This window comes from Agelaius tricolor, unplaced genomic scaffold, assembly GCF_023055355.1.
Source record: "Agelaius tricolor isolate 1412-34295 unplaced genomic scaffold, bAgeTri1.0.p SCAF_5, whole genome shotgun sequence".
NCBI lineage: Eukaryota > Metazoa > Chordata > Aves > Passeriformes > Icteridae > Agelaius > Agelaius tricolor.
Genome location: NW_027269265.1, coordinates 29,616,022 through 29,630,874, shown reverse-complemented (window position 1 = coordinate 29,630,874; position 14,853 = coordinate 29,616,022). Strand labels below are relative to the sequence as shown.

The following is a 14,853-nucleotide window of genomic DNA, read 5'->3' as shown; positions in this document are numbered from 1 at the left end:
AAAAATTACTTTTCTGTAGATAGTTGTTCTCTAGGACTCTGAGCTTTAGAGCTCTGTCTAAATCCTGAAGGACAGAATTAATATAATCAATCACACTGTACACTTGCTCTAAGAAGCACACAAAAGTCATCATTATTTTCTTTGCAATAACTGCAGAAAGGACATTAAGATGTCCTTAAGATTAGTGTTTAACGGAGCTATATTTTCTTCATCTAACAAAGCAGCTTTGATGGTTGGCGGTAGAGGAGATAAAGGCTTTGCTGTTGTCTTATGAGTTTATGAGTTTAGGTTTATGGAGTCCAGGCACCCAAATCCAACTTGTACCTTGGAAGGTATTGTTTCTTGACTTCTCTTTCCCAAGCTCTCAGGACAGCTGCTCTCAAGTCACACCAGCAGGTGCAGTTCTGTCCCTGCTTGGCTGGAGGTGGTGTTGTGGTGCAAAACCTACAATTCTTCCTAAATTGTGTAAAGGATGTTTTGCTACAGCTTAAGAAATTGAGGCAAAAGGTTGAAAGAATGTGTTCATAGTTGAGACCAAGTTCTTCATCTTTTACAATGATGTGTGCTTGATTCCTTAATGGGATTCTAGCCTCATAGAACAACCCTAAGCCTAGAGTTCCCTGCCATGCAGCTATTGAGACTGGCTATTTGATTATCTCTGAAATTTTTGAATGCATCTGGTTACAGCAGATGGCACTGAAGAGTATATAATGAAATTCCTGGGCTATCAGCAAGACCTGTGTGTCACAAGTCACTCCTGCTGTTAATTCATGGCATGAACTCTTCCCGTTCATTTGCTATTCTCTTCCCAATTCCCTGGTCTTTCTAAAACCACAATTTGCCTGGTGAAAGCAATGGAGGGAAGCAGCTAGGGAAAGAGGGTACTGTATCAAACTTCAGCCATTTCTGTAATGATTTAAAATTTACAAATTTACCTTTTGAAAAATCTCTTGAAGAGTCTAATATATTTTGCTTCAGTAAGTATTTCTTTGGAGGACTAGAACTTCAGATATACCTTAAATGTGGAACAAAAAGACTGAACTATATTCTTAGGTCCATTAAAAAAAAAAAAAAAAAAAGAGAGAAAAGAAAAAAGGGCCAAAAAAACCGGCCAAAATCTCAGGTCAGATAAATCTAAACACTGCTCTTGTTTTGAAGCTGATGATCCTAGTAGGGCTGTCTAAAGTAGGTGAGGGTATGGATATTTTCCAAAACATTTTTATTCCTTCCTATGCTGTAAATCTCCAGTGCATGCTTCCAATCAACCACTGAATATAGCAGCTAAAAATAATTAAGTGGATATTTGTCTCTGTGAAAGGGCATTTTGTGTGGATATTTCACACTGTGTGATTCAATCTAGATTCTAGTGCAACCTGATGCATACCTCTGAATATACTCTCTGACTTCTGAGGAAATGATTATCATAATAAACATCATAAGTAAGAAACACTTTTGTGCTCTCTTAAGTTAGAAGGTAATAATACCCAGTCACAGAAGTCCACTTAGAATTTGGGTTATGTACTTCTTTAACTTTGCCTTTTCTGTGTGTATTTGATTTTCTTATCTACACATTCACTTAATGAAAAATAAAAATATTTTGACAAGTTAATTACAGCCATTGTAGCAGCATGCTTGATTTGTTTCAGAGGCAGCTGTGATAGGTCTCTGCAGGACAATCATCATGCCTTGTGAAGCAAGTATGTTGGCATTTTTCAGTTCTGGAAAGACTGTTTTCCCCTGCTGCTGGGAAAAGAACAATTAAATATTTTAAATTTAATTATTTTGATATATACACTTGATATATTTCTCTGAACAATCCTCCCAGTGAAAAGAAAGCATAGCATCTTATTTATGATGTCAAAATCAATGTCTTTACATTATACTTGCTCCCGCCCCCACCCCAATCTTAAAAACGGAAGAAAATCACATTATTGAGAAGGGTTGATCATAAGAAACATGACCTTTCAAAAGGGGAAACTCAGACCCAGCTCCCTGTTTGAGAATGTTTCTACAGTCATGGTGCAGGTGGGAGTCTTGCCACCCAATTTAGTTTATCCTGTTGGCCTCATTGTCTTTCAGAGTGAAACATGTGGCGTTAAATTGTATTTTCCATTCAGCAGAAGCTGTGCCTACGCTGTGTGTGTGACTCATCCACCTGTCTAGTTGGTGTTCTTTTGATTAATTGATCTATCTTTGAGCTCATGTTTTCTCTCATATTTTGTTTGTTTTTGTGGCAGTCATATTTGGATTTCACACATTTATTTTTGCTGTGCATTGTGCCTTCAAGCCCGAGGTACAGTTTGCACTGACATTTCAGGTAGCATGGCTTTGGACTTTGATAACATAGTTGGTGTAATTAAACTGAATATGCTTCACAAATATTTATTAAAACCCTGTGAGACTGGCTGACATTTTTTTTTCTTCCCCATTGCACTAGCATTCCTGTGAGCCTTTTCCCTTTGTAATACAGTTTCTGTCCCAAGACTGATCCCTCAAGCCAAGGAAATAGTTAAAATGATGAAGTGTATCAAAAAACACTAATGAAACAAAGCAGACCAATAATTTATCCATGTTTTTTTTTTTTTACATATTACTGATTGAAATGAATTTTAAAGAGATGAAGCCTTTAAGTGCTTATCAGAAAATGCTTGAATCACCTTGCCTGATTTTTGTCCACTAAAACTGTAGGATGGATATACTTACACAGTGAAACCAGGGCTGGAAATCAACTGATTTCTATCTTTTAAGATCAGGAGAGGGCCCATTTTGAGAAAGCAGTGGGGAGCTATGTCTCACCATAGCATCTTGAAACTCCCATCTGAAAGCTGTGTGTAATTTTCATCTATTTTAAGCACTGAAAAATCTTAATTAAATCAAAAGCTTGAGGGCCCTAGTCCTTCTGGATTTTTGATTCACTGTAAAACCTCTTTTCTTTTTAGGCAAAGGGAAGTCTCTGGGATGCAACAAGTCCTTCACAGGTTCATTCTTAGAAGTTTCCACAAGGAAGAATGTGTTTCATCCAGCCTCTGTGTAGAAAATCAGGAAGGGGAAAGGGAGAGCTACTGTCCAATGTTAGGAGGTATGACCTCCTTATGGGCTTGAATACAGTCTGAGTGACTCTGTCTTGAGAAATTTGTGTGTGAAATGGAGATATTATGTAGAGGGTTATTGAAGAAAAGAGATTTCTTTTATTGTGTTTTGTCAGGTATAGACATACAAACACATAGTGTGTTTACACTCTGACAGGTGTAAGAGATGCCTGAAAACCTGAAAAAAACCCAGAAAACATAGGTAAAACCTGATCTATTATTGGCGATACATCTTAGTAACTGGTAAAAAATCAATAGTTGGTAAAAATGTTTACAATATAAAATATTTATCCATTTGCATGTAAATATAAATATATGACATTCACACTCTGTTGCATCCCTTGAAGTTCAGCTGACAAATATTTTAAAGACTCTGTGGTTCAGGCTCTGGTTTAGGTGTTTATCCACACAAGAGGTGTGTAATGTAGGGTGTGTAATGCAGCCCATCAGCTGCCCTCGATTCTCAGCAAGGTGTGGAGCTGGGCAAGAACAGGGATGTCCAGGGATGACTCAAAGAGATGCTTGCTGCTGCTGGTAGGGTGAGCCAGCCTGCCCACCCAAGGCCCCAGCTCCTGGGAATGTGGTAAAGATGTGAATAGAGCAATGGAAGATACATCTCTCTATGCTCTTTCCTACTTGTAGAACAGACACAGCTTTAGATTAGTGAAATCATGAACCAAGGTACCACAAGGTACCATGACAAATTTTCTTTTCCTTTTTTTTTTTCCCTATAAATCAGTGATAGCTTGGTTAAGTTGATCAGAGGAAAACAATCCTCAGGTTCTTGCAGGAAAAGTGTGAAAGAGGTTGCAAACACTGCAGAGCAGAATTTCTAAATCTAAAATGCCAAGTAAATACTTGATTCAAACAAGGACAGATTTGCATAGGATGTTCATAAATCAGTGCAGCCCTTGAGCAACTCTAACCTATGCAAGAAATTATGAGTTTCACTGTCATCTAGAAAAATAAACTGTAACTTCCAATCTATAGTGTCATTACACATAATGCTGATTTGTCCTTTTCTTAAAAACATAAATAAATCACACACATTTGCAGCTATCCTACAATGTTTCAAGAATGATTGAATTTATCTTTTTCTCTTGTGTCAGATTCCTGCATTATAGTTGAAAGTACACCATTTCTATAGATTCTGAAAAATATAGTTATGACTTGAATATTTCAGAACATGAAATATTTTGCAAATCTATAGGTAAGCATTCAACTTCCTGTGACATAAGAGAAATTGATATTCTGAATTTGATTTTGCTCCATTTTGAAATGGAAACATTACAAAATTTAATTAAATACTCATCCTGGAAATCTTTTTCTTTAGGAAAGATTAACAAATGGTGTTATGAAAACAAAGCATGTTGCACAGCATTGAGCAGATGCTGTTTGTTAGTAACAGTTGTGGAACTCACAAAAATGCCAGTTTTAATCACCACCTGTGAAATTTCAGATGTGCATGATTGGAATGGGTCTGAGAAAACATTCTGGCTCTATAAATTGGTAATTTCCAGTAAAAGTGCTTAGCTCTATATACCAGATTAAAGATTCTAGACTAAAAAACTGATACTACTGAATATTTATAAACTCACATTAATTTGAAAATAATTTTTAAAAAAATTAATGACCTCCACAAAGTATGTAAGATTCTTTTCTCAAATCCATGACTATATATTCTTGGTCCATATGTACTAATGTCACTGAAAGCCAAAATTCAATAGCTTTTACCTAGGATCTTACCTGGGACAAAGTCTAAAATCTTGTGAAATTCAAATATATTTTCCCCACAGAACCAATTTAACTCACTTCAGTAATCTCATAGAGGAGGATTCCTGGATAATTCCTATGGATGGGTTTGCCTTTCCTTAATCCAGACACATTCCTCATATGCACTATGGGGGACTTTATCCCCTTCTGTGGTAAGCAGGTTCTGACTGAGCAGGGCCAGCTCAAGAGGTGGAGCCTGCAGTGTTAACTAATCAGGTGTTAACTAATCAGGTGTTAACCAATTTTCACTAAAACCTAAATCTCAGTGTTTGGAAGTTCCACCACCCACTACTTTCAGTGTGGTTTTTAACACTCCATTGTGCCACTCAATTTTTCCAGAGGCCAGTGCATGATAGAGAATATGACACCCCCAGTCAATACTGTGCTCTCTGGCCCAGGTGTCTATGAGGTTATTTTGAAAATGAGTCCCATTGTCCAGCTCAGTTCTTTCTGCAGTTTCATGTCTACATAGTACCTGCTTTTCCAGGCCCAGCTGGGTGGCTTTCAGCTTGGCAACCTGACTTGATCCCCCTTGCCCCTCAACAGTTTCTGTCTCACCACATGGAACTCCCCAGCCAGGACACACATGTATAAATACATACATTTGTGCACCCTGGAATATGTATTCATACCTTATGTATCTAGAATAGAATTAATATCAAATATATTTCACAAATTTTTGTTACAACTGTAGAATCTGTGAATGACAGAAGGATTAAAAACCATCTGCATTTCTTACTGAGCTCCTGCTTTTCACTCCCGTTCACTGACATAGTTTACTTTCAAGTCAATCACTTGAATGCCCTAGTTATTTCAAGGGATTGTTTCAGCCTGGCTTCTGAAGGGAAGCTTTAATGTAACATGAATTCCGTTCTGTGACTGGTGAGATGGGGAGGGAGAGGAAAGGAGTGGGGGCACCAGGAATGCTGAAGACATATGGTGGTGTAGTGATCAAAACAAAGGAAAAGGACTCCTTGGTAAACCACGTCATCGAACTGAAAGCAGCTGGGAGCGCAGAGATTCAGCATTTGGTTGAAGGCAAATGTAGACAGGGCAGAGATAAGCAGTAGGTCTGAAAAAAAGTGCTTGATGTAATGCATTCATGCTGAAATACTGAAGCATGATTTCTCAACCTTTATTTTCTTTTTTTCTTGGGGTTTTTTTTTTTTTTTTGTATGGAATAGGAAAAGCATCAAAATGCTGCCAGGAGTTCCAGTAGAGAGGACTCTTTTCTTATTACTGGATTTTATTTTTCTGTTGTTCTGGATATTCTGAAGCATTCAATAACTTTCTCATAATTCATATTCTGCCATAAAAAAATTTAAAATGTTCTGGTATAAATATCTTCAAGGTTTTAAAATTCTGGCTCATCTAAAGCCAGTGGGAATTGCTATTAGTACAATGAAAATTTACTACCACAGAATTATTTAAAAATAATACATTTTTAAAGGTATTATTAAAGTTAAATTTAATTATGTTTCTTCTGATGAAAATTTGTAACTCTTTTTGATGGAAAAGAAAAAAAATAAGGTTTGCCAAACTGAGTCTAACAATATTCTGCATTGGCTCTGGCATACTGGTATAATTGGCTGGTATTTTGCCACAATGCCCTCATCGGTTATATTAGGCTACATTTATTTTGTAATACATATCTTTGAAAGAATAGACTCTAGGAATAAAATCATTTGTTCAACAGTGAAAAATGTTCACTCCCATATTGAATTAATTATTATATTAGTATGTAGATATCTTTTTCATTCTTAAAATGTGTACTAAATCTGTTTATAGAGGAATACTTCATACTCTTTTCTGTCCAAGGTATTTTTGAAAGGCTCTTTCATTAGTGTATATGAAAACTTAAAAAGAAAACTGAAACAAAACCTCACATAAGATTGGCTTACAAATTTACACTTAAGTCATCATAATCCATGAAATTCCATTAATGGATGTTTGGATGCTTTAGCACAATGTGAGTGCTTTTTTGAGATTGGTGAGAGTCAAAGAGGAAACTCAACAGACTGGCAGCAGATGATCTGGTCAGTAGAATATTTTACTTTTGTATTTCTTTGCAGAGCCTGTCAAGTAATAAGTATTTGTCCTTCTCCTGGCTGCATCCTACCTGCAAATAAATCTGAGTTTGCAAGAAGTGCAAATGCTGCTGCATTAGGAGCTGTAAATATGCCAGAAGTAAATGCAAGTGTAACTCACTATATAGGTCCAAGTTATTTCCTAGGAAATTGATTTGAGCTGTTAATTTGTGCATAGAAAGGTCCCTGTGGACAGCTTACAAGAGCCCCATAAAACTTAGGTGATTTTTTTTTCTGTCAGGAAATAAAATATTCTGTAACTAGAAAGTATGATACTTAATTTTTTTTCTTTAAAGCAGTTCTATTTTGATATTTTAAATCCCCTTAGTTGTCAAGATTGTGGAATATTTACTTAGTACCTGCCCCCATTGTGAATGTTTCTTATGATAGCCCCCTTACCCCCTTGCAAGAATAGTTATGGAGCTTCAACATGACTTATGAAGCCTCACTTTCAAAGTTAATGACTATTCATAGATTTATTCCTTCTTCACTGATTACATTATTTGTTTTCTTGAATAGCTTTCCATTTATTGCAATCTTCATTTGTAGATATGGACCTCTGATGCATAATAGAGTCTTAATTTGATTATTAAGTTATCAGAGTGTTTTGTTTGTTTATGCATTACAGGAAACCCTGAATTCTGTGCACTTGATGCAGCTACTGTCAAGCATGAAGCATATAAATGCAAGCTCTATTCCATGCTCACAACAAGGACCACAGGAGCCCACCTTGCAACTGACAGCTTTGACACAAACACTGCTGACTGATGGGAAGAGTGTGCTACCCATTTCTTGGCAGCAAAAATAATATTCTTGCAATGTTGCTTTCTCTTGTCAAGGACTGAAGTCATTAGCACATCCAAATCTTTTACCTTTTGGGAAGTCATTACTTTCAAAACTGTGGGAAAAATACACTTTCTCTGCTTTGATATACTAGAGTTATCCTTTGAGGGAATTTCATTTGAGAAAAAGACATGGAGAGGGATTTCTTATTAAGATCTACTTTCAGCAGCTAACTGTAGCTAGAGCTGTACTCATACAGTGGAGAGGGAATGTACACACAAATGCTTATTTTAATGAGAGAGAAAGTGTAGGTAGAAGCAGATGACCTAGATGATTTTATGAATAAAAGATTTAATCTGATGCAATCATTTCATTAATACACACATGGCACCAAATGAAAACAGAGCATAGCAGATGGCTATGAGAGGTCTTAAAAAGACATTTTCAGTTTAGTAGCTAATGACTTAGATTTCATGGACTACACCAAATACTATCAGAAGTGAAACATTTATTGTAGAATCTTCCAAAGAATGTTCTAAAGCTTTATGACAGTAATGCTGAAAAATCTCTCTTTTGTGACACTAGTTAGAAAATTCAGTCACATTATACATTATACAGCTATAGAGCAATGTAATTTTTTCACACAAACTGCGAAAAGAAAACTCCATTATTTTCTTTATTATTAGCCTATATTTATTTAATTTAATTTTAATTTATTTAAGTAATTTGCTTCAAGTTTGCTACAAATGGTGGAAATAGTGGTTTCCAGTGTAACAATGAAATGCGGTCATTTGCCATGCAATTTTAGAATATAAATATGACATATATTCATATGCTATGATGATGGATCCACTGCAAGCAGCTGCAAAAAATTGCATTGAGGGAGATTGTTGGCATAGTACTAATAATTGATTCACTTTAAGATAAAATCTTTACATAAAAGTGTACATTTAGGATGAATGTGTAACTTTAAAAGGAGGCAGTGAGTGTGGAAGGTTCAGGTAAGATCTGTATTGTGTTTTTACATTAGTAATACACACTAATGTGTTTTTACATTAGTAAACCTCAGCAGAGAGAGCAGGGAAGCAGGGGAATAATGCTGTTTAGCTCACTGTATTACAGCACTGGCCATGTGGCTGCCTCAGCCTGACCCTCTCATGTTCTCCATGTCCAGGTTGCAGGGGGTCTACAGACAAGCCAAATGTGTCAGTTCTGCTCTCAGTTTGCTCTGCTCCATCCTTGAGGAATGTGCATCCTGCAAGACTTGATTGCTCTCCAGACCCTTTACAAAACCAGATCAGGGCAAAAGGGCTGGATTTCTTAGAGAGAATCTGGCCTACAGCTTCTTACAGACAGATTAACCTCAGTTTGGCTTCAAACTGAGGACACATTCAAGTCTCATTCTCCAGACCTAATCCAAGATCAACTTAGTCTACATTACTTCATCAGAAATTAATATCACGGCACTGGTGTCTTTGAACACATGCAGACTGAATTTCCTTTTGAAAAGATTGTTTGAGATCCTGTTAGGAATGACAGAGTTTATGCTGAATTTGGATGGATCAGGAATACTTATTGTCTTTGAATGCAAACCAAGAGGAGCAAAAATACACCCTACCACCCAAAAGCCTATGTGTGGAATAGCAAGTTGATTTTGTTTCCTTTCTATGCAACAGATAAAAATATTGAACAAGACAAGCTTAGCCCTGTTGCAAACTGTTATTGCTCCTTTATTAGGAAACAGTTCTTCATAAAACAGGAGACATAAAGTTTTGATAATCCTGAATGCTTTTTAATGAAATGTAGGCATGGTTTTCTAATCTGAATGTGTACACTGTGCAATATACATCCACAGCATCTTTGGCAGCCTGCTGCTCTGCAAATCCTGGCTTTGCCATTGGCTGAAGTATTCAGGGGAATGGTGTAAAAACTAAGATGAACCTTTAGAAGCTGAAAATCTTCTTATGTCTACAACTTACACTCATGACTATACATAGTCTGAGCACTTTTTGATTTAGACAATTTGCAAGCTAAGTCCAGAGGTTGCTGTCTCATATAAAGGATAATGGAAATGCAGTTAATTGCATTCTTCATACACTTTTCACTGTTGTGTAAAACATTCAGAGAACTTCACTTTGATTTTTATTACTTCTATTTTGACAGCAAGTCGGGCCTCAGATAAAGGACAGAAATTCAAAGCCTCAGAAATCATATATGTAAATTTGAGGTATAGAAACTTCCTTTTAAATTTTTAGCCATGTAAAATGAATGTTGGCCTTCTCACTGAATTTTTTTTTCAAAACTCACCAAGGTCTGAAGTCCTGTAAATTTTCTCAAGAGGAAGGCCAAGTATCCTATGTGTGAATGTGGTTGCAGGGTGGTATATGAGGTTACTGTGGAAAAAAGAGATATCAGGTATTCCAGAATGAGATGCCACTCCTGTAAAAGAAGGTCTGAAAGAATTTGACTTTAAACTATTTTTAAATCAAAAGCAATTGAATAACAATGTTTCTATGTTTTCAGCATTCATTTATGATATTTCCCCTCCTTGTCTTCATGACTGGGCTATCAGGAACACAGGAAACACTGACTAACTGTTAATTAATAGGCCAGTTTTTGATATGATCAGAATGTAATTCCTTTTCATTTCAGAGTTCTAAAAGCTCAGATAAAAGAGTTTTCTATCCCAGTATCAGGGAACAGCTTTCCTTTGTAGAAATTCTGTTATTTGTCTATGAACCAAAATCTTGTCTGCTCTCTTCAGTAGCTTCTATCATGGGTTTCCCCTCTGTTTGGTGTGCTAAATAGGATTATCATCATTAGCTTCTTAGCATATTCTCTGCCCTCTCTCCTTCTACACACGCCTTACTGCTTCCCTTACTGCTTTGATTTCTCTTTTTCAGCTCCATCTGCAAACAGAAAATTTTGGTCTATATGAGACACTCAGTTATCAGCGTAGCTGGATAGATAACACAGTCCTCTTAAAACCAACCAAACCAAACTCCAACCTCTTCTTTTTAGCTTTGGTGTTGCAGAAGCAATTTTTAGAAACAATATACAAAAATCCAAAGACTCTTGACTGGGAGAGAATAAAAATCTCTCAATTTCTGTGCAGAATTTCTGTGTATTCACTGATCCTCTCTTGTTTGATACTTTCCTAATTCAATCAGTCAACTGACCCAGTATCACGTGAAGCAGAGACCATCTGCATAGTCCTAATGAAAAGACAACAAACCTTGGGGAGTCTAAAGCATACAGATGCCTTCTTGCACAGATGAAGCACAGTCCCATTTATTCAGAAAACACTTAACATCTTTAATATAACATGAAATTGGTTCATGAGCTGGAAAAAAAAAAAGGACTACATTATTTATTATTACCTATGCAGTTCTGCTTTAGAAAGAATTTGATTTTACTGAATTCAATGTAGGAATATTATGGTAAGACCAATAAGAATTTTTCTTATGTTGTTCTTTAATGAGATTAGTTGAGCAGGTGTGAAGGTTTACTTGATTATTTTGTAAATATACAGAATACGAGAATATATTTTACACTGCTTCACTGGAGAAGTCAATTCCAATTGGTACCAATATTTTGTGTGGAAATGTTTGGTGATGTTTCAGGTACAGTCTGTAAGGGTATCTGTAAGATGAAAAAAAATACTTTAAACACAGTTTATGAGAACAAAGTGTGCAGACTGACTATAATGCAGGGATTTATTCAAGATACTTTTTTCTTGTACTGTTTAGAGATGCTTTGCATGAAGATTTGGTGTCTTTTCTAGCATAAATACAACCTTAGTCTCAGAATTCTCTGAAATGGGTATAAATGAGCTTCATTTCCCCGCAGTGATTCTTATAACTGTAATCAGGCGAGAATAAAGATGCAACTTGAAGTCAAATATCTTCCAGAGCTTAGCAGTTCTAACAAGTAAGGTCACTGCTGTATTCCACCGCTGTTTTGATCTCTAGGAGTGAGGCAAAGCCCAGCAACCCCAGGGACCCCCGGCCAGGGGCCCATGGCTGGAGAGGGCGCCGTGTAGCGCTCCCGCCCTGGAGCAGCGTTTCGGACGGGCCGCGGGGCAGCGGGGCCCGGTGCTGGCGGAGCTGCGCTCCCGGGCGGAGCGGGCTGTGCCGGCCGGCGGGGGCGGAGGGGCAGCGGGCGCCCGGCCGGGGCGCTCCGGCAGGGAGGCTGCACAGTGAGCCTCGTGCCTGCCGGGGCAGCCCTTCCTCCGCCCTCCCTCCTCCTCCTCCGTTTATTTATTTCATTTATTTTTATTGCATTTATTTGTTTGTATTCACCGGAATAATAAAAATGAGAAAATCCGAGCGCTGCTTTTGGCTGCTCTCCACCAACCTGTCAGTGACGCAAGCGGAGACTACTTAAAGGCAGATTAGAGGCAGCAAGACATTAAAGCCAACCTTCCTCCCTCCACGCCGCCGGTCCGCCCGCCGCGCCGCGCCACGAGCCGAGCGGGCCGGGCCGGTGGCCGCTGCCGAGCGGCCCCGAGCCCCGCAGAGCCGAGCCGAGCCGAGCCGGGAACCCTCGGCAGGGCTGCCGCCTCCAGCCGCCCTCCCGCCACCGGACTGCGGGCAGCAGAGACGGGCTGCTCTTCGGTTTGTTTTCCCTCCCCCGAAAAAAAAAAAAAAAAATAGGAGGGGTGAAAAAGGCAGAAGTGAAGAGATCCCCTACGCTTGCCAAAGTCTTTGTCTCCGGATGAACAGCGATGGGGGAATGGACTATTCTAGAGAGGCTACTGGAAGCTGCCGTGCAGCAGCATTCTACTATGATAGGGAGGTAAGGGTCGCGGGAGAGCTCCGGGGAGCACGGGGGGGATCCTCTCCTGTCCAAGCCGGCCGCCCGGGAGGTGCGCGGTGCCCTTCGGCCGGGCTCTTTCGGGGTGTGCCTGGAGCTCGCGTGTGCTCTGTGTGTGTGTGCTCTGTGTTTGTGTGTATGTGTGTGTGTGAGTGTGTGAGTGTGTGTGTGCTCTGTGTTTGTGTGTGTGTGTGTGTGTGTGTTGGGGAGGCTGGTATGCGGCACGGGGCGCGGAGGCGCGGGGACACCGCAAGCGCCGCCGTCCTTGTCCCCGAGGAGCCACGGGGCACCAGGCGGTCGTCGGGGAGACCCCACTGCCATCGGGGTGCCGCTGCCGGCGCAGCCCCGCTCCTTTGCCGGCCGTGCTCCCGGGGGCCCCAGGGCCCGTGTGGCCGCCCTTCGGCCGGAGGGGCCAGGCGGGGGCCAGCGCTGACCGCCGGCCGCGCTCTGTGGCACACGGCCGCGCCGAGGCGATGCCGCGCAGCCTGCGCGCCCCCCGCGCGGAACCGGGGCCGGTTCGCGGTGCCGGGGCCGGTTCGCGGCGCCGGGGCCGGTGCCCGTGCCGGGGCCAGGGCCCGGTCAGCACTGGACAGCTCCCGGCCGCGCGGCGGCGGCGCGCACTGACGGGCTTCTCTGTTGCAGGATCCTGCTGACCGTGGTGGTGATCTTCAGAATTCTCATTGTGGCCATTGTAGGGGAGACGGTGTACGATGACGAGCAAACGATGTTTGTCTGTAACACGCTGCAGCCAGGCTGCAACCAGGCTTGTTATGACCAGGCTTTCCCCATTTCTCACATAAGGTACTGGGTGTTCCAGATCATCATGGTGTGCACTCCCAGCCTGTGCTTCATAACGTACTCCGTTCACCAGTCTGCTAAACAAAGGGAACGGAGGTACTCCACTGTCTTCCTTACCTTGGAAAGGGACCAGGATTCAATGAAGCGTGAGGACAGTAAGAAAATCAAGAACACGATTGTCAATGGGGTGCTGCAAAACACTGAGAACTCCACCAAAGAGGCAGAACCAGACTGCTTAGAAGTGAAGGAAATCCCCAATCCTGCTATCAGAACTACAAAATCAAAGATGAGGAGGCAAGAAGGCATTTCTCGATTTTATATCATCCAAGTGGTCTTTCGAAATGCCCTAGAGATTGGATTCTTAGTGGGACAGTATTTTCTGTATGGATTCAATGTCCCTTCCATGTACGAATGTGACAGATACCCTTGCATTAAAGAAGTAGAGTGCTATGTTTCTAGACCCACTGAGAAGACTGTATTCTTGGTATTCATGTTTGCTGTCAGTGGGATTTGTGTGGTGCTTAATTTGGCAGAACTGAACCACTTGGGCTGGAGAAAGATCAAAATGGCAGTGAGAGGAGTACAGGCAAAAAGGAAATCCATATATGAAATCAGAAATAAGGACCTGCCAAGAATGAGCATGCCTAACTTCGGCAGGACTCAGTCAAGTGACTCAGCTTATGTGTGAGGCTGTGACAGAACTGAAACACTGTGCCAGGTGGAACAGACCCAGATACCATTAGAGAAAGGTACATTGCTTAGGCAAGCATTTTATCAAACCACCAAGAAAGCCATTAAGGTATTGGATCTCCACTTACTGAACTAGCTGCAAAATGCAGCACTATATAAAAGACTGAAAAAACAGCTATAAAACCATGCTTGACCTAGCCTTACAGCACAGCTACTATTATTCCTACTTTTCTTTCTAATGATTGGGTTTTATCTGTCAGTGAAGCAGCTTTTTGGTCGTCATTAGGATGTTTACAGTTTGAATTGTCTGACTAATTGTTGTAAATGTGTAGAATGTTCATATCAAAAACTCTGCAAGGATACTCTATATGGGGTGGGGTGGGGTGGGGTGGGGGACACTGTTGCAATGTGCAGGCATAAGCATGTTTTAAAAGGAGGATAAGCACACTGTAAGGAACCTAACCACAGCTCAGTCAGGATATCTGCGTTCACGTATCTCACAGATGTCTTATTTTGTTTGTCTAAATCACAGACTTTATTCCTGGTGTGTATTACTAGCTATTTTCTATCATGGTTTGTGCATCAATTAGTCATGCTAAAAATAAATGCTGAATATAATTTTGCCATTTTTTCTTTGCCTGTCCGCACACACACACACACACACACGCACACACACACACACATGCACACACACACACACACACACACACACACACACACCAGAGACCTTAAACATCTTGCATTAGTTATGACCTGCAGAATATAGCAGTACTTTTTGATTGATTCCCTAATATGTGCATGAATAAGATAGAGTTGGT

The 14,853-nt window shown here is 40.2% G+C and overlaps 1 protein-coding gene across 1 annotated transcript; it reads left to right on the top strand.

Annotated features, from left to right (window-relative positions):
* Nucleotides 1–11,897: 11,897 nt before the first annotated feature.
* GJD2 (gap junction protein delta 2) lies at nt 11,898–14,397 on the top strand. Its single transcript, XM_071426986.1, has 2 exons — nt 11,898–12,529; nt 13,190–14,397. Exons 1-2 carry the CDS (start codon nt 12,459–12,461, stop codon nt 14,031–14,033), a joined length of 915 nt encoding a protein of 304 aa, XP_071283087.1. The 5' UTR covers nt 11,898–12,458; the 3' UTR covers nt 14,034–14,397.
* Nucleotides 14,398–14,853: the final 456 nt, after the last annotated feature.